This window comes from Primulina tabacum, chromosome 1 (genome assembly GCF_025594145.1).
Source record: "Primulina tabacum isolate GXHZ01 chromosome 1, ASM2559414v2, whole genome shotgun sequence".
Classification (NCBI taxonomy): domain Eukaryota; kingdom Viridiplantae; phylum Streptophyta; class Magnoliopsida; order Lamiales; family Gesneriaceae; genus Primulina; species Primulina tabacum.
In genome coordinates this window covers 48,739,490-48,764,413 of record NC_134550.1, presented here as the reverse complement: position 1 = coordinate 48,764,413, position 24,924 = coordinate 48,739,490, and the positions used below count along the sequence as shown (strand labels likewise).

Sequence of the window (24,924 nt, the reverse complement as noted above, 5' to 3'; positions counted from 1 at the left end):
CATCAAAATCAAGATTGTGAACATGAAATGTTCCAACACATTGCATTCTCACACCATCAACACTTGCTCGCCTCCTCGTCATGACTTCATTGAAATCCTGCAAAGAAGAAGTAACAATGCTCGGAATTGAACCGGCTATATCATCACAATGAGAATAAACCTCTTTGTACAAAGGTACTTAAACATGTTTATACCAAAATTAAATAACTCTCAACTTCACTCTTTTCATTTTTTTGGGCCTTTAATTTATTTTTCTTTTCTTTGGCCTCTTTTTCTTTTTCATCTTTTCTCTCTTTTTTCTTTTCTATGGTCATCTCACTCTTTTGTTCACTTTTTCTTCGGTCATTTTAAATTCTTTTTCACTCACCTTTTGACTTGCCAATTGAACCTCGAGAACTTCCTTTGTTGGGTTCAATTGTACTACTGATGTAAATTTTTCCTCAACACATTCATAAACCATAGTTTCACCTTGTCTACTCTCCTCTTCCTTAATAGACAGATCATGCACTTCTTCTCAACCTAATGATTTAGCTTTCACTTTACATCGTTTAACATCATTCGAATCATCAACTAGTGGAATACTATCATCAACAACTTTATTAACCACACCCTAAAATTCAGGTTCCACTACAGCATAAATTCCAAGTTCAGGCTCAACTCCAATTTGAGATTCAAGCTCAACCAACGACCCTACTACTGTCACCTCCTTACGTAGATATCGGCTAGTATCATGCCCAACTTCGAAACACCAACAACATATAATATCACAAGTACGAGAAATTGAATTTTTAAATGTACCTTGATATTAATATTTTGTAGTTTCACGTCTGAACTCCTCCATCAGGCTAGAAATGATTTCCTCTTCCAAGCTTGTCCACCAAGTGGATGTCAAAGGTTCCTCATACAAGCCACGCTCATCTATCTTACCACCTCTCTTATTATCCTGATTTGGAACGAATCGCTTCCTCATCATCTTTTTCATCTCATCCCACATAACTATAGGGTCATGCCCACATCGTCTCCTACCCAGTAATAACTTATCCCACCAAGTAGTAGCATAGTCGGTAAACTCACTACAAGCTCGTCTTGCCTTCATTGCATCCGTATAATTCCTTCGGCTCTCAAATATACACTTCATCCTATCCTCCCACTCAAGGTACGCCTTTGGATCGGCTCCACCACCGAAAGATGGAATTGTCATTTTCGCGCCACTCAGTCTATACCCTTCCCGAATTCTATACCCATTATACTCATCACATTGCGTACCATCATAACGATCTACGTGTAATGCTCTATTCCATCCAAATCTACAACCTCGCCTATTCTAATCATCTTGCATATCATACGTCTCATCTTCTCCACACCTCCTATACTTTTCACGTAGATGCTTTAACTCCTTCTCCCATATTCTATCCAACCCTCCTAACATTGTTTGAAGTTGACGATCGTTAGACATCATACTCGCAAAAAAAGTTAGTAGAAAAACAATAAAAATAAAGTTTAATCACCACAAATTCTCGCTAATCACTGCAACGAAAATTTTACTTGACTTTTTTTGGCCTTACTACAAATATCTCACACGTCACTCCAAGAAATAAACGCTAACCCTCAAGTATTTCACTCGATTTTGAGAGTTCCCTCGTAGGGTATGCTTTCAGGCTTTGTAACTTGTGTACATCAAACTCACAAGTTCAAACTTCACGACACTTGCAAACTGACTTACACAGACTGCGTAAGACAAGAAATTTGAATTTTTTTTTTTTGATTATGAGATTCACTTGAATGTGACTCACAAAAGAGATAAGAACAAGACTCAATGCTAAATAATAGCACAAATTTTTTAAAATTTTGAGGGACACTTGAATATGACTCTTAAAAGAGAATGGAACAAAATAGCAAAACCAATTTATAGCAATTTTTCGAAATTTTTGTACTTTTTTTATTGCACAAGAATTCTTTGTGCACTCGAAAAAAAAATAAACAAATCACAACTCAAAAATTTCTGGAATCGCAAGATTCACGAGAGACGAAGAACGATAGGATAAAACAGATCTGATAACAAATGAAGGATAAACACAAATCTAATATAAGAAGAATAAACTTACTTGAATCAAAGGGAACCTAAAGCTCTGATATCAAATGATGCGATTCTTCGACCATGAAAAGCAAACGGATTAACACCATCGATTCAATGAAACAAAGAAAATTTTGTGTTGTCCCGATCTTTTTGAATAAGCAAGGTTGAAATATTTACCTCTAATTACGAATAACATAGCAACAAATATTAACGAGATAAACAATCGATCTCAAGCGAACCTTCAAAGAACTCATCTTTGACAATCCGAGTGAAGAACAATCGACAAACGCCACAAAACATTAAACTTCGATAAGTTTGATTTGAGAAACACACAAAGGTGTATACAAAGCCAAGCTTTGAAATTTGAGAGAAAAACTCAATCAGTTTGTATAAACTCAAGATAAATTGTCTACAATTACCAATTTCGTCTATATATTGTTTACAAAATCTAAAAGATATCAAAATCTAGTTGTCTTTTGGACTCTAAACTAGGTAATAAAACTTATTCACGGGCGCGCTCGGGCACGATATTCTACCACTCGGGCGCGGGGTGTTCTGGACTATGCGCGCTTGATTGGTATGATTTTATCGCTCGGGCATCGAGTGTTCTGGAATTCACTTCTTGTATAGTAAGTTTGGCGCTCGAGCGGTAGGATTTGACCACTCGGGCACGAAGACTTCTGTCTTCCTCTTCATTTAACACTTGCACAACGATCATATGGCCCCCAACCTCTATTCGATTGCTCATGAGTTCATGCAATGCCTCCTTGAACCTCCTTCCAATCATTAGCACGCCATGCAGGAGTCATTCTCTCCTGATTTGGACTTAATTAATGAAACAAATCTGGATCTGAAAAGATGAAAGTCTCACTACTATCTCTTCTTCTATAACAGTTCTAGAAAGAAGCAATCTGAAAACCGAGGAAGTCTTAGAATTTTTCAAATATAAGATGCTCAAAGAAATGTCAGATCTATCCAGGGGCATGATCGATATATTTAATCGACTGAAGCAGATAAAAAAGGCCTAGTTAGCCACCTCTACTCATCTTTGGTGGGCGATTTCAAGCCAACAACTTTCAAATATGCACCAAGATAGAGCAAGTTCAAGCAAATTTTAATGACAAGATTGACGGCGTCGGTTCTCAGTTAGCTTATGTTTTTCCCTAACTAAATTCACCATCTGGTGTTAACAAAAAGGGATAAGAGAAGAGGTCAATTGGCTCTAGTTAGCCTAAATCTACGATGCACAGAAAAAGCCTACTGACAAATACTTCTGTCAGTGATACATGAATAACAATGTCTATATAATCAGTTAGATAGTTCAGTTGTATGTTGAGAATAAATGGATTCAGTTTTTTTTTGGCATAATTTTGTCAAACATCAAAAAAAGAAAAATTGTTGGAACATTTTATGTTTTGGTGATTGAACAAGGCTATTGATCCAACAGATAATTAGTGTAAGGCCTAGGAAATTTGAACTACGTAACCTGACTACATGCAATCTAGGGTTTCATTTAAAATATGTTTTTATTTATTTTTATGCATGATTATTGCATGGCTAGGTGTTTGTTTCACTGTTTGTTTAAGTTTCATGCATTAAGGTTTTAAGTTGCTTTTCGTGCTCGAATGAATAACAGAAACCGGAGATAGGCAGGAAAATATTTTTATTAAATAATTAATTTTAATAATTTAATACGAGGTGTTTTTAAGTGTGATTTTCGAACTTGGGCCTTGGTTGGAAATTTTTACTCATCGGGTCATATTTGTAACCAGTACGCAAAATTTGCGAGTCAGGGCACTTTTTGAGGGTTCGGACAATATTTTCACAAATGTACCTAAACGAAATATTTTTTGGGAGTGTGTTATTGGGCTTGATGGGTTTATTTTATTGCTTAATAGGCCCAAAAAAATTTTTATCCATTTAATTTTCATTTAAGTATAATCTTTCTACTTAAACCCTACCTAAGCAAACCCTAAACCTATTCTAAACCTAGCAGCCTTCCCTTACCCTCCTAACAGCAGCATCCTCTCACATTTTTAGCAGCAACCCATCGGCCCCCTTGGCTTTCAAAAAAAATCTTCCCCCGCCTCCCCGGTGCAAGTTCTACGCGCATATCTTCAAGTTTTCGAGTACATATATGTTAAGGCATGCCCTATATCATTGTTTTCTCATATTTCACACCATACTAAGCATTTTCGTATGATTCTTGCATGATTTTGGCTAGATCAAAAGTTTTGAATCGGTACCTTTGTGTTTTACGCATGAAACATGGATATTTTTGCATAATTCTCACGTTTTGATCTTGTGTGGAATGGGGCTGCCGTGTTCTGGTCGTAGTGGACTCAAACACGGTGGTAAGATGATTTCTAGGTGATAAGACCGGAATTGGAGAGGGTTGGAGAGGGACCAGCCGCGATCCAAGAGCGTTTGTGAGAGGGAGATACAGTTGGGCTGTGTCCGAGAGAAGGGGCTAGGTGGGGACGGTCAAAGCAAGGGTCTGAGCTCTGATAGGTCTATGGTATGAGCCACAATGGTCTCCACGTGGTCTGGTCAAGAGTTGACGTTTGAGCGCATGGCTAGAGTCCGATCCAGCCATGCCACGCTAGGATTTGGGGTTTTCACAGTTATCCGAGTGCATGGCTCGAGGATTTGGTCTATGGGAGTCCAAGGGCATCAGTCACGGGCCTAGGTTGATTGACTAGGGTCTAACCTCGGTGGCTTGGAGTTAGGGCCGAAGGTTGAGCGCATAGAATCAATTAGGGTTTGAACTTCGTGCATGGGGGAACCTTCAGCAGCTCGCAAGAGGTTCTTGGGGGCTTTGTATAGTCTGAACCTGGGTGTTCAAGAGTTAGTTAGGTTTTATTAAGTCATTGTTTAAGTTGGAAAAAAGTTTGATTAAGTTTTGGCTTGACTCGGGTTAAAACCGGGACCCCGGTCCAAGTTTTAAAATGAATCGTATAAATTTTGAAACGGCCTCGAGTTTACGTCCAAGATATGCTTATTATTATTTTTTGAGGTGTTTTGAGGAGTTTTGAAGTCCAGGGGTAAAAATTGTTAATTAAGATTTCCAGGGACAAAATAGTCATTTTGCACCAGGGTCGAGTTTTTAATCCTGGTGGCGCCCTAAACACGATTTGACATGTTTTAAGTGTTTATGTTATCACGAATATGACTTTTTATGTAAATATGAAGATACGCTGCATGTTTGATTTTAAAGAAAATTTACGTATATGCATGATTTTATAAGTGATGAATATGATGACATGTTTTGAAATATGAGAGTTGGTTGTGACTAATACGATGATATGTAAGGCCAAAGCTCAGTTGATTAGTGAGAGTGTCGCTGATGTCCCCATCTCCTGGTACCATAGGTATGCGTAGATGGATCAACCGCCTAATATGATGATACGAAAGTCGCAACTAATGAACAAAATTCAAATTAAGGAAACGAACACGTTTATGTTGATATGATGAGATACATTATGAAAATGTTTATGCTTCGACAGGTTATGATTATGCATACGACTTTTTAAGATCATGAAATGTATTTTTATTACAGTACTTTTAAGTATTGTTTGTTATGTACATGTACTTGGTATAACGTTACAGGTGTGTTGAGTCTTTAGATTCACTAGGTGTGAATGATGCAGGTGAGCATTATGATAAGGAGATTGGAGGTGCCGAAGATTGAGTGGGCAGAGTTGGATGTGCGCACGCGAACCCGAGAACCGTATTTTTCGCACATTATGTTTTGAGATTAGAAGTTGATGGATATTTTCATACTCGTTCATTTTTACTATGTTGGTGGTTGTCAGTATTTTTACTCGTTTCATATTTGTTTTATTTTAAAACATATGTCGAGGGTTGACGAATTGTCTATTTTTGAATTGCAGTATTTTCATCTGTTAGTTGATTACTTTATTTTAAAATGTGAAATTTTCAGTACTATTGCATGCATGCATAAAGATATAATTTTAAAAAAATGAGCTTACAAAAAAAATAACTAGCATTTTGAATAGTAGACGTTTCACTTACAGAATCTAACCGAACTAAATTCAAGGAGGAAAACTGAATATGAAGAAGTTTCCTAAGAAGCCTAAATGATTACAAAGCCAGACTGATAAAATATAAGAATGATATTGATAGCCAAATCGATTCATGTTTGATTGATGAAGCCCAACTGATATTCTATCTAGTTGATCCGTCAATCCAAATCCATACATTCCGTGAAAAATCATTATAATCAATGATTAGGGATCAGAGCCCAGCTGAAATAGTGGATAAAGATTTACATACTACAGTCACTAAACCATAACAGAATGTCAAGTTTCGGCTAAAAAAACAACTATGATAGACAAATTTTTCCACATGAACCACAATCAACTGTCACTAGTAATAACACTTCTAAACTTACTAAAACACAACTTTTATTAAGATAACAGACGAAACGTCCATGAAGACCCTTAAGTTTCAGTCAGGAACTTTAGAATTATTTTGCCACTACTTTTGATTTTAGTGATGCAGATAAGGACACTTTCGACATATTGCGATGGTGATCGCAAAAACACATGTATATCCAGTTTTGTCTATGATGTTAAATGAAATTCTTGCTTGTCTTGTTTCAACGTTTCAGTGGAGCAAACTTTTAGTATCGGAGGAAATACATTAGATGAGAGATGTTCTAGTTTCAAGTCAAAAAATTTGGAAGCCCGATATTTTCTCAATAATTGGTCAAAAGCTGCAATCCGAATACAAGACGTTAAAAGTGATGAAGAAGACTAAGACGAAACTGAGGGAACATTCGGAATAGCGATAGGATAAAATGAGAGTGATTGAGCAACATCACTCCTAAAGATAAGTATATGAATGTAAATGAACTACGAGAGCTTTATTTTACATCAAAAGAGGATACATTGGAAACTTATATGGTTATAGTTACAACTATATAAGTGCAAGCTTTTATATATATATATATATATATATATATATATATATATATTTATATATAATTCTTTTTGTTGTATGTGATACCTTGAAAACTTGAATTTTGTTATACCGGTTCATAAAACATTACGTCGGGCGCTAGGTGGCAAGCGTGCCTTTCACTACTTGCAAAATCCAGGCAGTGTACCACGTTGAGGGACGGCAAAAAATAGCAACCCTAGTGCGAATTTCCTGGCATCTCCTTCAATCCTTTGCGTGCTTTGAGTCTGGGTTCGAACCATAGTCCTATCATTCCGATTTTTTCTTACGCTTAATTTTCATTAATTAAGCCTACAAATTCAACATTTTTTTGTTATTATTTAAATTTAAAAATTAATTTTTTTTAATATATATATATATTATATATAAGGGTTGAACTGGAACTAGACTCGACAATTAATCAGACCCAAACGCGGACCTGAACCAGTTGGTTCAGAACACAGACCATAACCGTCTAGCACGCTTACAGTCAAGGGTCGGGATTTTCCGGACCCTAACCTTCCTGATACGACCCGAACCAAACCAGACCCGTGACTAGATATACATACAATACACAATAACATGATTATTAAATGCGGCCTTAAAAATCACAACAAATGTAATAGTATAATTTTATCAGATCTTTTCTTATCCACATCACCAAACTTAGCCACACATATTGTTACATCTGTTACGAGCCACAGCCACACCTTGGTTCTGGGCCCGTGTGTCTCAGTGAGGTTGTATCATAAAATTTCTGTTTTGTATCATTTTTCAAAATTAACCTGGATTATTAACCTTTATTAAAATGGAAATTCAAACTTGTATTCTCTTCCCATACATAATATATGTGGAGTTGTACGCCCATAGAACTTCAAATGCGTGTGGATCCAGCCATCATCTTCCATGCACCATTCATCTCAAGACACAGACCCATTCAACGGTCCACGTATTCAAATCCCTGTGTAATAGTTGACTAATTATTATAATTATTACTTTTCTTCCTATTATAGAAATTTCTGCGTGAGGATTGTCAACTTTCTAGTTCCATACATCTTTTCTTTATATTCAAATATGTTCCAGAATTGGAAAATATATCTTGGCTTCCTAGCTCTGATGGGTAATAGCCCAAAATTGACTTTCATTTTCAAAGAAAATTCTCGTTTTATACTATTCAAACCCTCATGTTTGTTCTATTTTTTTTGTTTTTTTTGTTTTATTTTTTTATTACAACACACGCGGGGAGGAGGATCGAACCCGAGGAACTGCCTAATACGACAGAGGTGAGACCATTGGACTACAAGCCTAGTCCTCTCTATTTTTTGTTTTGGATAGCTCTGATATGAGTGTCGGAAGTTTTTGTCGGCCACTCGTCAGCTCTTCTAACGTTTTGCTTGTAACTCATGCCAATTACTTTTTGCTTCCAAAATTATGTTGACAAATAGGCAATGATTAAAGTAGACAAATAAATTCCAAACTTACATCCTTCTGGATATAGTCTACATTTTACACGAAGCCATCATCTTATCCCTAAAACCACGTGCTGAAGCAACATTTAAATACAAGTGTTTCCATTCATCTTATCTAACAAAGTTTCCCTAACATGGCTTCGTTTGCCCCAATCTTTGCGATCCTTTTGTTCCTAGTATCCCTCTCTGATGCACAATCCTCGTTTCGACCCAAAGCTCTCCTTCTCCGGGTGGAAAAAGATGCTTCTACCCTTCAGTATATCACCAAGATCAACCAAAGGACACCTTTGGTGCCTGTGAGCCTGGTTGTTCATCTTGGAGGCCAATTTTTGTGGGTTGATTGCGACCAAAACTACGTGTCATCCTCATATCGACCTGTTCGTTGTCGCTCTGCCCAATGCTCACTCGCAAGATCTACTGGATGTGGGGATTGTGTCAACGGGCCTAGACCTGGCTGCAACAATAACACGTGCGGTGCTATCCCAGATAACCCCTTCACCCGCACCGCAACCGGTGGGGAGCTAGCACAGGACGTCTTCTCCATTGAATCTACTGATGGGTCAAACCCCGGCAGGGTCGCTACCGTTTCAAATTATATTTTCACGTGTGCACCCACGTTTCTACTCGAGGGCCTAGCAAGGGGTGCAACAGGCCTGGCGGGGTTGGGAAGGGCCCGAGTTGGTATGCCATTGCAATTGGCAGCCGCTTTCAGCTTCCCCAGGAAATTCGCTGTTTGCCTGTCCACGAGCGGCATTATAATTTTTGGAGACGGCCCGTATAGCCTCCTCCCAGGATTGGAACCTTCATTTAGATACACCCCGCTGTTCATCAACCCTGTCAGCACCGCGTCGGCTTTCTCACAAGGTGACCCTTCTGATGAATACTTTATCCGCATAAACTCCATCAGAATCAACGACAAACCTCTTTCTATCAACACGACACTACTAACAATCGACAGCAAAGGCAATGGCGGGACCAAAATCAGCACTGTGAATCCTTACACCACCCTGGAAACCTCCATTTACCGAGCATTCACTACTCTCTTCACTCAAGAAGCCGCCACCAGGAACATCAGCCGGGTGTCTGCTGTGGCGCCTTTCGACGTGTGTTTCAGCGCCCAGAACGTCTTGAGCACGCGGGTGGGGCCTTCAGTTCCATACATCGATCTCGTTTTGCAAGGACAGAATGCAGTTTGGACGATTACTGGTTCAAATTCAATGGTGTATGTTAATGACAATGTTTTGTGCCTCGGGTTTTTGGATGGAGGGTCGAATCCAAGAACCTCTATCGTGATCGGAGGGTACCAATTGGAGAACAACTTTTTCCAGTTCGATTTGGCCGCTTCAAGGTTAGGATTCACCGGCACGCTTTTTGGGAGCCGAACTACTTGTGCAAACTTCAACTTCACTTCCAATGCTTGACAAATCGAAATTTCCCCAGAAGATGTATGTTCCGATATTATCACATGAATAAATAGCTGATTATAAGGCTGGCTGGTGTTTGTTTTCGTGTCTTGTAATCGAGCAAGTTTTGCTTGTACATACATACTGGTCCGGGGCTCTTGCCTATGCACTGCCTGCAGGTCCAGTCAAGTTGCCAATAAATAAGAAACTATATTTACTCGTGTGACTATACCGCACATTAAGTGCATCGATTTTCATGATTCAAATTTAACGTTGAAACTTTGCTTATGTTTTTAGATCCATGAATCCAATGATATTTGTGTTTCAATTTTTGTCTCTTGTTTTCGAATCTTATGAGTATCCATGATATGATTTAATTTGATATATAAAAAGACGAGTTCGATGAGAAATTTTACATTCTAAAATCGTTTAACTTCACTATCTATATAAAAACTTTTGTGATACAGTCTCACAAATCAATCTTGTGCGAAAAATCTTCTATTTATATCAATTTTGAAAAAAATTGTTTTTATATCAAAAATATTAGTCCTAAATGTCCCGCAAAACCATAGGTAGCTTCGCTGGTAATGTGATTCATAATTGAGCAGGTTTCTTGTGAGACGGTCTCACGAATCTTTATCTGTGAGACGGGTCAACACTACCAATATTCACAATAAAAAGTAATAATCTTAGTATAAAAAGTAATATTTTTTCATGGATGACCCAAATAAGAGATCTGTATCACAAAATATGATCCGTGAGATCGTCTCACACAAGTTTTTACTTTCATAATTAATGTTGCTTGGTAGATTGTCACGGCGCCTAAAGGTTATAACATAATAATTAACCAAGTAAAAAGTCACAAATCTTACACTTTCTGGTTTATGTTTCTTAATTATTATAACCGAGTATATATTTTCTTACCTCTCTTCAACAAATTATTAATTGTGAGGCCCAGGGCCGAAGAGAGCGGGGGGTGATCGCTGGTGCCATTAGGTTCCACGGACAATGAGCGGCTCCTGGCAGGCTTCTAGGTGGAGGGAACATGAATGAACCGATCCCACACCGGAATGAGAGGGATTCTGAGACTGTTCAATGTAATGGACTGTACAGTTGAAGAAGGCTTAAAAGATTTGATTTGTACTACTCATATTAAGAAGGTGCATCTTCTTTTCGGTAGCTCATCACATAAGAACTCCAAAGTTCAGCGTGCTCGACTTGGGGCAATTTTGGAATGGGTGACCTCCTGGGAAGTTTTCCAGGATGCGTGTGATAGAGGACATAAGCACGCTGGAAAGACCCGTCTTGATACAGTGAGGACAGTCGTCGAATCAGGGGACGTTACAGTTGGTACTAGAGCCAACCTCTCTTAGTACGGTGTGGTTCAGGGACGAACCAAGCGGAAGCTGGTGGGCATGTGAGGCCCGGGGCCGAAGAGGGCAGGGGGTGATCGCCGGTGCCATTAGGTTTCACGGACAATGAGCGGCTCCTGGCAGGCTTTTCGGTGGAAGGAACATGAATGAACCGATCCCACACCGGAATGAAAGGGATTCTGAGACTGTTCAATGTAATGGACTGTATAGTTGAGGAAGACTTAAAAGATTTGATTTGTACTACTCATATCAAAAAGTTGCATCTTCTTTTCGGTAGCTCATCACATAAGAACTCCAAAGTTCAGCGTGCTCGACTTGGGGCAATTTTGGAATGGGTGACCTCCTGGGAAGTTTTCCAGGATGCGTGTGATGGAGGACATAATCACGCTGGAAAGACCCGTCTTGATACAGTGAGGACAGTCGTCGAATCAGGGGGCGTTACAGTTGGTATTAGAGCCAACCTCTCTTAGTACGGTGTGGTTCAGGGACGAACCAAGTGGAAGCTGGTGGGCATGTGAGGCCCGGGGCCGAAGAGGGCAGGGGGTGATCGCCGGTGCCATTAGGTTTCACGGACAATGAGCGGCTCCTGGCAGGCTTTTCGGTGGAAGGAGGAATTCTGAGACTGTTCAATGTAATGGACTGTATAGTTGAGGAAGGCTTAAAAGATTTGATTTGTACTACTCATATCAAAAAGTTGCATCTTCTTTTCGGTAGCTCATCACATAAGAACTCCAAAGTTCAGCGTGCTCGACTTGGGGCAATTTTGGAATGGGTGACCTCCTGGGAAGTTTTCCAGGTGCGTGTGATGGAGGACATAAGCACGATGGAAAGATCCGTCTTGATACAGTGAGGACAGTCGTCGAATCAAGGGGCGTTACATTAATATAGAATTTGTTTTAGTTTTTTTTTTTTTTTTAGAATTTGTTTTAGGGTTAATAGCACACAATACCCCTTGTAAAATTTCATTATTGCCAAATATCTTTCATGAAAAAATGATTTGCTAACTCTTTGTGTTTTTGAATCTTGATCACATATATCTCCATATTTACAATTTTTGAGCAAACACACATTTTCTGCACGTGTTTTCATGGGTATGTATGTTCAAGATCTGAAAACATAATAAGTTAATAGTCATGAGGAGTTTTCAGCAATTTCGGAATTTCACATTGGTAGTTTATGTAATTAACACTTTATTTTATAAGTAAGTCTCTTGTGAGACGGTCTCACGAATCTTTATCTGTGAAACGAGTCAACCCTACCGATATTCACAATAAAAACTAATACTCCTAGCATAAAAAGTAAACTTTTTTCATGGATGACCCAATTAAGATATCAGTATCACAAAATACGACCCGTGAGACTGTCTCACACAAGTTTTTGCCTTATTTTATTAATGTTTTATATATGATCATTCATATAAGGATTTTGTTTGATACTCCAATTATGATGATTTTATTATTTGGATAAAAAATATTTAATAAGTTATTACTTGAGTAATTATATTACCTAATTGTTGTACTTCTTATATCATGTAAGGTTGTGCTTGAATTGACGAATTTCAAATATATTTTTATTTTTTCAAAAGTAAGGTCATAAACTTCAAATTCGTCCTTACGTGTTTATATAGTGTATTTTATATTAATAATGATATATTTTAAGCTGATGTCGTTGGAAATAAATTTTAATTCATATTAATAATAATATAATATAAACAAGTAAGATAAATATTTAAGATTTGATCAATTGTTTTATTATAAACATAAAACTATAATTGAATTCCATTGATTTCAGGCCCTTCTCCCCAAACACAACCTAAATTTCATAGTGCATTGCATTTATACTTTGATGTGTTTTAAAAACAAAAAGTTATACTTTCAATATGAAATTCCTTTACCTTTTCCTTTTCCTTTTCCTTATTTTTTCTTTTTCTTTTAATAAAACTTTGGGGTCCCCAATTGAACTAACTAATAAGATTTTATCTGAAATTTTTCACCAATTGAACTAACTAATAAGATTTTATCTGAAATTTTTCATATCCAATTCCTAAAATTCAAATTCCTAACATTTGTATATAGGAAGACAATAATGACTTTATGATAACCCCAGTTTGGCATGACTTTCATTTTCTTATTTACTTATCAATCTTAATTTCATATTGTTTTTTATCTCCTTCAGTTTATAGCTTCATATATCATAGTTACAAGTTTGTGCTTTTGGTAATAATCCAAGAATTTTTTTCATAAGGAATATTTAGATTTTCTGTTAAAGTATTGTCTTTCTTATCTATAATGTATATATAATTCATGTAAAAATAAATCTTTATCATAATAATTAACAAGATATTTTATTTCCCAAAATAAAAAAAAATTAAAAACAGATTTAATATTTGAAATGTATCTGATATATTTAAATAGAAATCAGATTTTTATATGTCAAGCGTATCTACCATATAGATAGTTAGCAAAACAACTTTGATCAAATATTAAAAAAAAACTTACATTCTCACGTATATTTGAAAACACTCAAATGTATTTGAAAATTGTCATTTAAAAAAAAAAAATTGACCAACATTATTCACGCAAAAATCACATCTATCATATGCAACATGTAGACATTGATTTGATCTCAATTTATTTTAAAAATATCTAAGAATTGTAGATGACTTATGACCTATTAACACTAAAGTATAATAGAATACTAGTATTCTATCTCTACACAACATTTAAATTAGTAAGTATGAGAGTTTAAATAAATACTTAAAATTGTTGATATAATGAGTATATTTAATTATTATATAAAATTTTTTATACCATTTGAGATTATATTCAAATAAATATAATAATTTTATCGTCAAATTGAATTATTTATCATTGCATTCGATATATTAATTTAGTTAAATTTTTCCTAATAAAAAATAGAAAAAATATTAAAAATCATATATTATTTATCTATCAAAATTTTAAATAATAAATAAATATTTTTCAAAAAAAAAACTTTTATTAGAAGAAAATTTTGATTAAAAATTTAATTATTTTTTGAACATTTTTAAAAATAATTATACTGAATTTGTAATTATATAACAATAATAATATCAATATATGAACAATTAATTTATCAAAAATCAACGAGGACATTTTTCACTAAAAACTTGAAAAACGTAATAATATATAAAATTTAATAGTTTATTTAATATTTTAAAGAGTATGGAGAACTAAATATATAAAAGTAATACAAAATCCAAAACCGTAACCAAAATTAAATTAAATGATATGATCAATATAAACATTTAAAAGAGTGTATTACACTTCACTTTTTTAAAAATACACTTCGTATTTTTTTCTCTAGTGTAAAATGCCTAATATGTCATCAAATAATTTTTAAAATATTGACACAAACCTACAATGTCTTCTATATATTTTATCTTTTATCAGATATAATAAAAATACAAAAATTAATTCACAAAATCTCTTATGAGACAATCTCATTAGTCTATTTGTGAGTCAGATCTTCTAACCAACCCTATTCATGGAGAAATATTGTTTTATATAAAAAATTATTATTTTTCATTGAAAATATGGATCAAGTCGACTCGTATCATGAATATAGATACGTGAGACCGTCTTAGAGAAGACTTACTCAAACTAATTTATGTAAATTTATTTTTTTCTACTTTGAGTAAATTTTCGTAAATATGTTGACAAACAGTATAATTAGACTATTGATTTCTAACATTTTTTTTAATATTGTAACACATTATTATACAATAATAATGACGTTAACATTGTTTTTCTTCGAAAATTTAATGTAGTGAATTTTACAATAGTTTCTTTTTTAAAAAAAATATTTATTTTTATTTTATTTATAATATTAATTTAATTTAATCTAATGAATTACCAAAAGAATTGTACATATTTGTATAGTTTGTAATTATTGTGTGTGTCATTGTAGATTTATTTTCTCGAATAAATTTTTCTTTAAATAAATAATAAATATTTTGATAGGATCGACTGATGGATAATCATTGAGCTATAATAGCCCGATTCTTGAAATATTGAACAACAATGAATTAAATCGAGTTTGCTTTTCAAATCAAGTGGAAGACACTCAAAATAATCCTTCGTAGAAACCGAATAAACAGTTTGGTAAAACATTTAAAACATATGCAAGTTGAATGGGTAAAAACGTTTTTGGTTGAAAAATTTGTCAAACACTTAGTATACAATATTTTGATATTTGAAATACATAGAAAATGCTTTAACAATGCATCTTAAAAACAATAGTAATAATAAGTAAATGTGATAAATAAATAGACAAAAATTTGTTTATAGATGTTCGGATATTAACAACTCTAACGTCACCCTTATTCTCCTTGAAAATTATCTTTATTTATATAACTCTTTGTACAAACTCATTTCGACTTATGACTTATCCATTGCTTAATCGAAACTCCTAGCAAACTTCTCGATTGTATGCCGCAAATTCACAATCCGCATAATATTTAATGTTTCTTATATCAAGATTACAAATACAATCTTTAATATCTTTATGTGAAGATTTACTCAACTAAACTTTGAATCTCAACTCTCATGTATATGTATGAGTGATTGTGTGTAAAGATTTAATATATTACTGTTTGTATTTATCAAATGTATCCTCATACTTGGACTTGCTCTCATTCTAACTAATTTTATGTAAATTATCCATGCTTTGAATCATATCCAAAAGATTGTATTTGATCTTCAAGTTGTTGTATTTATAACCTCGAACAATGATATATATGTTAAATAAAAGAATATGATCGTTTGGAAAGTTTATGTACAGTTTCTGATATTGAAACAATCATTTCCGTCTTGATGGCCATTTTTATCGAGTCTAAATGATTTTGAGGTCTGCTGTCAGTTGGGATCGTCAGCTAGACTGATAATTCAATTGGGCTCGTCAGCTAGACTGAACTAAATTGATGAGTGCTGCTTCAGCCTGTGTAAAACCAATATTTTCATCGTCATTAATCCATATCTTACATTCTGATTCAGAATTTGACTTGTAAAAATGATTTTTAGTTCACCGTCTTAGATCCGTAACACATACTGAATTGTTTCATTTGAATAACTGAGCTGATCAAGCTGACCAAAATACCATAACTGCTCATATCCAACTAATATTTTGCTGATCAACCAAATTAATGAGCTTTCCTAGCACCCGTTTGCCTAGATAACATCTGATTTAACCCAACTGACGTGAAATACGACATGTTCCAAATTGAATTTTCTATTCTGTCGTTTTTAGCGGTAGGTCATTTGCATTACCGAGCAGTGAAATATCATAAAAAAAAAAAACTTAACTCGCCAGATATTTAATTTGGATAAATTCGAGTTTCAACTTCTATCTTGAGTTAACAATTTTACATTTGAGTTAATATGTTAGAAATACAATAATTTTTTTATTATCAAAACTAAGATTGTTAGAGTTTCTAAACCCAACATATTTGTACTCTTATATTTTAATATAAATTATTACTTTAATTACATATAATATAATTTTGTTTAATACTATTTCAAATCAATACATTTAAATAAATACATGAGAAATAATGAAGAATATTATTATTTTTTAAAATAAAATAATTAATGATATTGGAAATTAAAACATTATTAAATATATAACTAATTCACATTCATTTCTTTTGATAGTATGAAATTTTTGACGGAAACCTACTATATATAACAGCTATTATGTATGTAATATATAAATTTGGCGGTACATAATGGCAAATACAACAAGTTTTTAAGGTTTATCTACCAATAACCCAAAATGAATGTGTGGATATGTGCCAACTGCCAAATTTGAAATAAATATAAACATAGGTGCTGTATCCATAAAAAAAAAATAAAGATCTCTGCACTTTCACACTATATCATTTTAAGATGGTAAACTTTCACATTTTGTTTTACGATCAATTTAATATATTTGAATTTGTATTGGGAGTATTTTTTAAGACATGTATATATAATATTGACAAAAACTTGTGTGAGACGGTCTCACTTGTCGTATTTGGTGAGACGGATCTCTTATTTGAGTTATTCACGAAAAAGTATTATTTTTTATGTTAAGAGTATTATTTTTCATTGTGAATATCGGTAGGGTTGACCCGTCTCACAGATAAAGATTCATGAGACTGTCTCACAAAAAACCTATATTATTGAAGGCTATTTGTATTAATTTTTTCATGTAACACAGTTAAATAAATCATCACTTTTAATGTGGTGCTAGATTTTTTCCTGGACCGCAGTCAAACATATTCAAATTTAAATAGATATATATGTGTTAGTTTGGGATTTTCTCAATATATATTGATGGATAACGACCGTGAATTCTATTTTTGTAGAGAGAAAATAGATATTAATAATTGAGATGTAATAATAATTTTTAATTTAAGAATATCTTTTGTCGCTAAAGTCAATCTCCGGAATCGGGTATGCGGTGAAGCGTCATCGTAAAAGTCGTCCGCCGGCTCCCTTTTTTTTCCTTCTAATTTTCACCTTTTCGGAAACTCAGTGGTTACAAACGAAATTTACACCACAAGATAATATTTTTCAAAAAAGATCTGCAAGTGGGCCTTCGATTTACCTTATTCTTTGAGTAGAAATATTAATCGATTTTCCCCAATTTCTCAGTTATTGTTCTTACTGTGAATCTTTGCTGAAGACCCGAGTCTGATTCCGTTTATGCAACTTCGGGAGGTGGGTTTTCTTTTATTTGAATCTTTTTCACTCTTTTATGCCTTTTTGTTTCTTGAGTTGTGCTTATTTTTGGAATTGTGCTTATGATCGCAATAATTTGGTGTTGTTTACGCGTCATGCAAAAATTTCCGTGTTAAGAAGATGGGTGATTAATCCAATTTTGTGGTGGCAAATTAGAGAAAATCTTGCCTTTTGCTGGTAGGTTGCTGGCTCTGTTGGTTTTACTTTGTGGGTTTGGTGTGTTCTGATTTGATTTCGAGATACGGTGTTAATTAGGTGGGTTTGGTGTGTTCTGATTTGATTTCGAGATGCGGTGTTAATTAGGTACTATTTGATATTATTAATTCATAATCTGTACAAAACTTTGGCTCGTTAACAGAACTTATCACATGCAAGAATAGACCTGGGGAAAAGCAATTGTTAAGTAGGAAGATGTTCCTTTAAAACAGTGCCAAAGGTTCATTTATTGTTCACGGCAGCCAGGATAAGCTGCGGAACAAATTGCAGGCTTGAATTTTTGAGCCACCATGTTCTATATGTGCTGTTGTAAATTTTATTTTTATTTTTTCAATCCACAGTGGAGTGCCCCTGTTGTAGTCTTCTCTGAACTGTGTGTAAGCTTAGCTCGATGCGCTGATCACTTATAGATTTGAAGTGGCCACAGCATTCACGAATGGGACATGGGGATGTTTTTGATTCGATGGTTTACAACTCTCAAAATACAAAAAAAGATCCATTACTAAGGCTGATATTATTGATAATCTATTGTATCTTATGCATGTTCCTGTAAACTTTATAATGGTGTTGAGTAATCATGTGTCTGTGTCTTAAGGTTTTTATCCATCAATAGTTTCTTTTATTCTTTCAGATGGTAAGAGAATTCTAACCATGTCTATCTCATCGGTCGAAAGTATGACACCATTGAGCAGCGATCTTTTCTACGATATACTTGGTCGTCTTGATGGTTCGACTTTGGCTAGTGCTGCCTGTTCTTGTGCAACATTCTGCTCTATTTCAAAGGAAGAAAAATTGTGGGAAAATGTATGCTCTTCTATGTGGCCTTCAACTAATAGAGACGATGTTAAAAAATTTATCTCGTCAATTGGTGGATTCAAAAAATTTTACGCCGATTGTTTTCCCCTCATAGTAAACAAGGAGGTTCGTGAGTTTCGTTGGGATGACTATTACGAATATCCTCAAGAATGGGCTGAAGCCGAATATTATGGCTATGAGGATGAAATGGAAGATATTTCACCCTCTGATTTTGTCTCTTTGGTCGATATCAGATATCAAGATAAAACAATCTGTTCTAAAGTCCTCTGGGGCATCCCTTATGCAAATGACTTTAATGGGTGGTTTTATGATTGTCCATTTCGTATGGATCTTCTTGCATATACGGCTGGAGATGATGATCAGGCAGATGCAGTCACTATTTCTTTATCCGACGGCCTGCCTCCAGTTCAGTCAATCGAAAGAGAGAGGAAAGATGGAAAGCTCTGGCAAGAACTCCGTGGTGGCATTAGGCTTAGTTGGATTCTTGTTAACCATAAAATCAAGAAAGCTGCAAATGTATCCAGTTGGAGCACCATTGGAGGACAGAAACATTGGCCAACAGGAAAGGATTTCTTGATACGATTCGGCTCTGTTCTTCCGGCCAAAGATATCCTTCCTTGTCAAGTGGTGGAATGCATTCTCACCATGAAGTTCAGATTGATCCATACTGAAGGTGAAGGCACAAGTACGACTCTGAAGATAACAGAGCTAAGCATGCAACTTGGCGACATGGAGGGTTCTCATCTTAATGGTAGAAACACTTTGCTGGTACTGAAAGAAGCACTTAGCTGTCGAAGGAGCAAGAATTACAGTGAAGCCGTCGAGTCATGTCATCTGTACTCGAAAGTTCAGAGCGAGCTCAAGGAGGAGAAGATGAGATATGAAAACCGGTTGGACAGATTATGGATTTTAGGAAGCATTACAGCTTGCGCCACTTTTTGTTTGTACTGTTTATGAGAGAAGGAATGAGTCGAATGATTGTTCTTGTATGAATCAATGCTCGATGTAAGTTCTCGTTTTCAATGTCTCAGCTGATTTTGCTGTATGTCACTTATCCTTTTGTGCCAGTGTAGTTGTAGGTTTGTTTTGCTAGTATGCATATATAACTTTATTATGCTGGTGAATATTTAATTATTAAAACACATTCTAAGGTAGACTGCTCATTATTCGTATTCTAGTTCATGTGTTAACTAAGAGCTATTTCAACAACGTACTTACCATTCTTGCTTCCTGTCCATATCTGATACCCTTACCTCCCCGCCGATTTAAAGGATTGCTGAGAATTGCTTCAGCTTCGTGTACTGGAAAATACCTCCTCACGGCTTCTGCCAACCTCCTAAACTTGTAACAAAGTTCTCCACTTTAGCGTATTCATCAGAAAGTAGATTAGCACTACTATGATACGAATGTATACTAGGTATCCATGGATCTGAATTAGCCGAGATTTTCCTACCATTACACACTCTCCAACACAATTTTTTTTCTGTAAGATCACGACTCCACGATATAGAACGTCAGATATAAGATAGATTCGATCCCAATCCAAACTTCATAATCTCCGTGTGTTTAAAATATCGAGCCTTAAGAACTTGTGTCATCAAAGAATTGGGTTTCTGATAATTCTCCATATCTGTTTAGCTAACAGTGCTTTGTTAAAAGCCTAAAGTTACGAAAACCCATGTCACCCACACTTTTGTCGAACCCAATCCAACCTTCATAACGTCCGTGTGTTTAAAATATCTAGCCTTAAGAACTTGTGCCATAAAAGAACTGGGTTTTCGGATAATAATCCATATTTGTGTAGCTAACAGTTCTTTGTTAAAAGCTTTAAGTTACGAAAACCCATGCCACCCACACTTTTGGGTCGACACAGATTCTCCCATTTCAATCTAAGCATGGTTCCACCGTCTTTTCAATCTAAGCAGCCTAATCTTTCTTGGTAGAAACATTGTGGAAGCCAAGTATCCCGCCTAAAATCCGTATTTTCATGTGGTGGGCCTCACTTGATCTTCTCCCAACAGCGACTACTTCATTATCTCATCATGTACCTGTCGATGAGAACTGCTTTCTGTGTAATTAAGTTCTACTGTGCATCTACTAGCCATTTCATTTTCTTTTGTCCAGTTTTTAGGGACGCTTGGAAAACTACTCCCTATAGGTATTGTTTGAAATAATATTGGGATGCTTCTTTTCTTGTGTGTGTCTAATATGTGTCGAAGCTCTTTAATCAAGAGGATCTTGAATTGTTTGTTATTTTCTGCTGGGCAATATGGTATGAAGTCTGCAAAAGAAAGCACGGAGGCGTTCGACATAAAGATGCATTTAGATTGGAATGGGTGTATGCGCTGGTGGATCGATAACATGCGAAATTCCAATTTGGTGAATGTTACAGTAGGGAGTGAAATACAACAGTATGTGAAAATCTTTCATGGCAATCACCTCTACCTCATCAATTTATACTAGACTTGCTTATGCTATTAGGCATCCAGGTACTGTACATGGTGAGGAGCTGTTTGCAATTCAACGTGGAATGGACTTATGTTTGAAGCTTGGTCTCTCCAACTTGTGTATTTAATCACACTCCTCTGACGCTGTTAGAGCAATACTCAACCCAGATGATGAACTCGGTGCTGTAGGTGTTTTGGTTTTGGAAATCAATCATCTGATCGGGACAAATATTTTCATATCTCTTAGTCATAAGAATTAGTTAGCCAATAGTGTGGCTCACATGTTAGCTCGCAAAGCACTATCGATCTCGTTTTGTTTAGAATGGCCAAACGGAAATATTCCACCTTGGCTTTTAAGTATTGTAATTCGAGATTTACCGAATGACTTTATGAAAGTTCTTTCGAAAAACCTGGCTCATTTTGGCACATCCCGAATCCGACATACGCCCTCGGCTGGCTACACAATTTATTTGGTGTAAATATAATAAATTTTGTGGCATAAAAATCAGCAACTAACCTTTATCAGCAAATGCCACTCTAATTACGACAAGAGAGTTTTTGCCTCATTAAGGAATTTTTGGTATCTTCATAATCCAAGAAGAGAATGAAAGTTAAAAAAAAAAAAAAAAAAAGCGAGAAACTAAATTTGGAACATGACGCCCCCAAAAACACGAAAATGTTTTCTGCTGTTTCATGAAATGCATGTAAGAAAAACACAAAATCTTGTTCTGAGTTGAATGCGCACATCCCTCTGCTAACTTTGTCTTCTCTCTTTTCCATATCCCCCCCTCTCTTTAACTGTTTAATAAAATCACTAATTGGATTCTCATCCAATACCAGCGAAATACTGTTGTATTAGCATATCAATTATCATATGCTGGTTTCCCTTGTTTGATGATAAACAATTCTTATATTCTTCTGAAATCTCAAGATGAAAAAGAGAGAAGAAAAAGAGAACTCTATGCCATTTCCGGTCTGTGTTGGTTATGGTTTGTGTTAACACAAATCTTTTTTTATAGAAACAACAAGAGTGAGGGCCGATAAACATCTATCAACTTGGAATCAGGTATTTTATTCGACCCTGGTTCAACGTAACAAGACAACACAAATCACTGAATCTGAGTGTATATGAAGCTAACACATAAATTTTTTGATGTGCTTGAGACTCGGTATTTTGGCGGAAAATCTACAAGCAAAAGGGTTGTCTAGTTCAACTATCCCAGCTAATGTAGTCGATACAACGTTCATAATTCAGACAATATTTGGTATATATGATAAATTAGTTTTCATTTCCTCACTACAATAGTTCTCAGGGGAAGATTTATTCGAAAAGGATTGCTCTGAAGCCAAGTTTGATCGTTCAATCACTGAGCTTAACGTGGCCATACCAATTTAAGGCCAGGTGCCATTGCAAATAATTAGCCAAATCTTAGTTTTAGTCCCTTTTTTGGTTACCGGTACCCATCATTTGATTGTTAAGAGATTGCCACTTACCCTTCTCGTGAATCCAGGAATCATCTGATGCTCTGGGAAAAATAAGGGTCGATATACCCGGAGAACCACTGAGGATGAAAATACTTCGAGAGCAATACACCTAGCTGGGATGTGTGCATGTACTGACAGCCTAAAACCAAAGAATGAACGTTATAAAGGAGGTCGAAAGTTTGATTTGAGCGTGAGAGATCACTTTCTGGCTAGTACAAACTATCTAAATCAACCTAGATTTGTTGGGACTTGTATTCCCACAAGAGAGTTAGGATCACTATTCTCAAATTGGCACTTTCTTGCTTTTGGGTAAGATACTTCGTTGACTTGAGATGTGTATCCAATCTCACCAAAAGAGGTCGGACCCCAACCAACTATAAGCCATTTCTGAGATAGGAATAATTGGTCAAGATGTTCTTACTCACGAACGTCGGCGTAGGGGGTGCAATCATGGGCTCAATTTGAACTGGAAAAGGATTGACTTGTGTGCAAGCATACGAGCACGACCTGGATAAGTCGAATGTCGGATCGATCCAGACTAAAATCGCCTAGCATAGGCTATGCCACCTTTTACAATTTTTTTCCTCAGAAGAGACTTTCCACATGCCATGTGAGATCTTTCACATGCATGATTTTTGGTTCTCTATCTGACTGACTGTTAGTGTTTCAGCTGTCCATGTACTCTTTGTTCGCCAGTGTGGTGATTTGTGCAACATTACTGCTCCTTGGAAACAATCGCCCGATTAAATCCTCGAAGCACATACCAGAGGTGATAAATCTGTTTCAAGAAAACTTTACTTGCTACAAGCCTCGGTTGGTTTTTTTTTTCTTACATATACGATACTCATATTTTCAACAATATACTTGTTCTATTTACTGTTTTGCCTTTACGAGCTTGCTTCAACAATTCTGATATTAGCAATTTCGGTAACAATACAATATAATTCATAAGATTGTGCATTTATAAGCTAAGCCCACATGATTCAAATGTCAAAGAAATGAGATACAATACCCCAGCTACTAAACACAACGCACGAACAAAGCACCATATGGTGTGCATATCAAAGTACATGAGAAATATATAGGGAAAAGGAACACAACGTGAATTTAAACAACTCAAAACATATTCGGAACATATTATTTAGCAAAAAACATCGTTTCTGGGGTCAGTGCCAGTCGTGCCAAATCTACGCAAACGCATAGTTCTCGTACCTCATGCTACAGTCAACCATCGTAACTTGGCCACCGATGCGATTAGCACAGAATCTGGACACATCTCCTCGTGCAGCAATCAAGCAACTGACGCACTCCGAATTTCCCAGCTTTACACTACAAGTTGCATGTCCATAAGCAATGGGTTTGAAAGGAGAGACTGTGTAGTAATTGTAGCCTTGCTGCGTAGGCGTAACGTTAGTTAGATCGGCTAAAACATAAGCCACACTGCTGGCAAAAGGGCCATTTGGTGAATACGAATTCAAGTTGCAGATAAGGGATTGCACAGTGGTGTCTGGACGACTCTCCACTGCAGAAAATGAAGATGCTGCCAGTATTCCCATTATCAATGTTATTATCTTCATAGAATTATTAACTGGATTAGGCATTGCCCTTTTGTTTACGATTCTTGATTTCTTTTATTGGTGATGCATGATGGCGAGATCGATTGGCATATATATATATATATATGAGGTTTGGATCGATACATTTGGCACATGCAATTTGGATCATGTGGTATATATGTGCGCATCTGCTTGTACTTGAGGATGAATTATTTTGATTGAACACAATTATGCATTTGTTGTTACCATTCAAGTTATGTGCATAATAATTAAGAATGATTCAATTCATTTAACTTTATATCTTCCTAGTTGAATTTATTGCATAGCCATCGCCATAAAAGACTAATTCAATGGTCACC

General features: G+C 35.6%; 3 protein-coding genes across 4 annotated transcripts; 2 read left to right on the top strand and 1 right to left on the bottom strand.

Annotated features, from left to right (window-relative positions):
- Nucleotides 1–8,550: 8,550 nt before the first annotated feature.
- Nucleotides 8,551–10,134, top strand: LOC142545625 (putative aspartic proteinase GIP2). Its single transcript, XM_075652904.1, has one exon. It carries the CDS (start codon nucleotides 8,643–8,645, stop codon nucleotides 9,927–9,929), a length of 1,287 nt encoding a protein of 428 aa, XP_075509019.1. The 5' UTR covers nucleotides 8,551–8,642; the 3' UTR covers nucleotides 9,930–10,134.
- A 7,588-nt stretch (nucleotides 10,135–17,722) lies between these two features.
- LOC142545610 (putative F-box protein At2g36090) lies at nucleotides 17,723–21,513 on the top strand. Of its 2 annotated transcripts, XM_075652892.1 has the most exons (3): nucleotides 17,723–18,024; nucleotides 18,893–20,082; nucleotides 21,358–21,513. In XM_075652892.1, the coding sequence occupies exon 2, from the start codon at nucleotides 18,913–18,915 to the stop codon at nucleotides 20,032–20,034; it is 1,122 nt and encodes a 373-aa protein (XP_075509007.1). In that variant the 5' UTR covers nucleotides 17,723–18,024; nucleotides 18,893–18,912; the 3' UTR covers nucleotides 20,035–20,082; nucleotides 21,358–21,513. The 2 variants fall into 2 exon arrangements, with proteins under 2 accessions (XP_075509007.1, XP_075508998.1); XM_075652883.1 differs by lacking the exon at nucleotides 21,358–21,513 and having other exon boundaries at nucleotides 18,893–20,122.
- A 2,683-nt stretch (nucleotides 21,514–24,196) lies between these two features.
- On the bottom strand, nucleotides 24,197–24,610 carry LOC142511028 (antifungal protein ginkbilobin-like protein). Its single transcript, XM_075619633.1, has one exon. It carries the CDS (start codon nucleotides 24,608–24,610, stop codon nucleotides 24,197–24,199), a length of 414 nt encoding a protein of 137 aa, XP_075475748.1.
- Nucleotides 24,611–24,924: the final 314 nt, after the last annotated feature.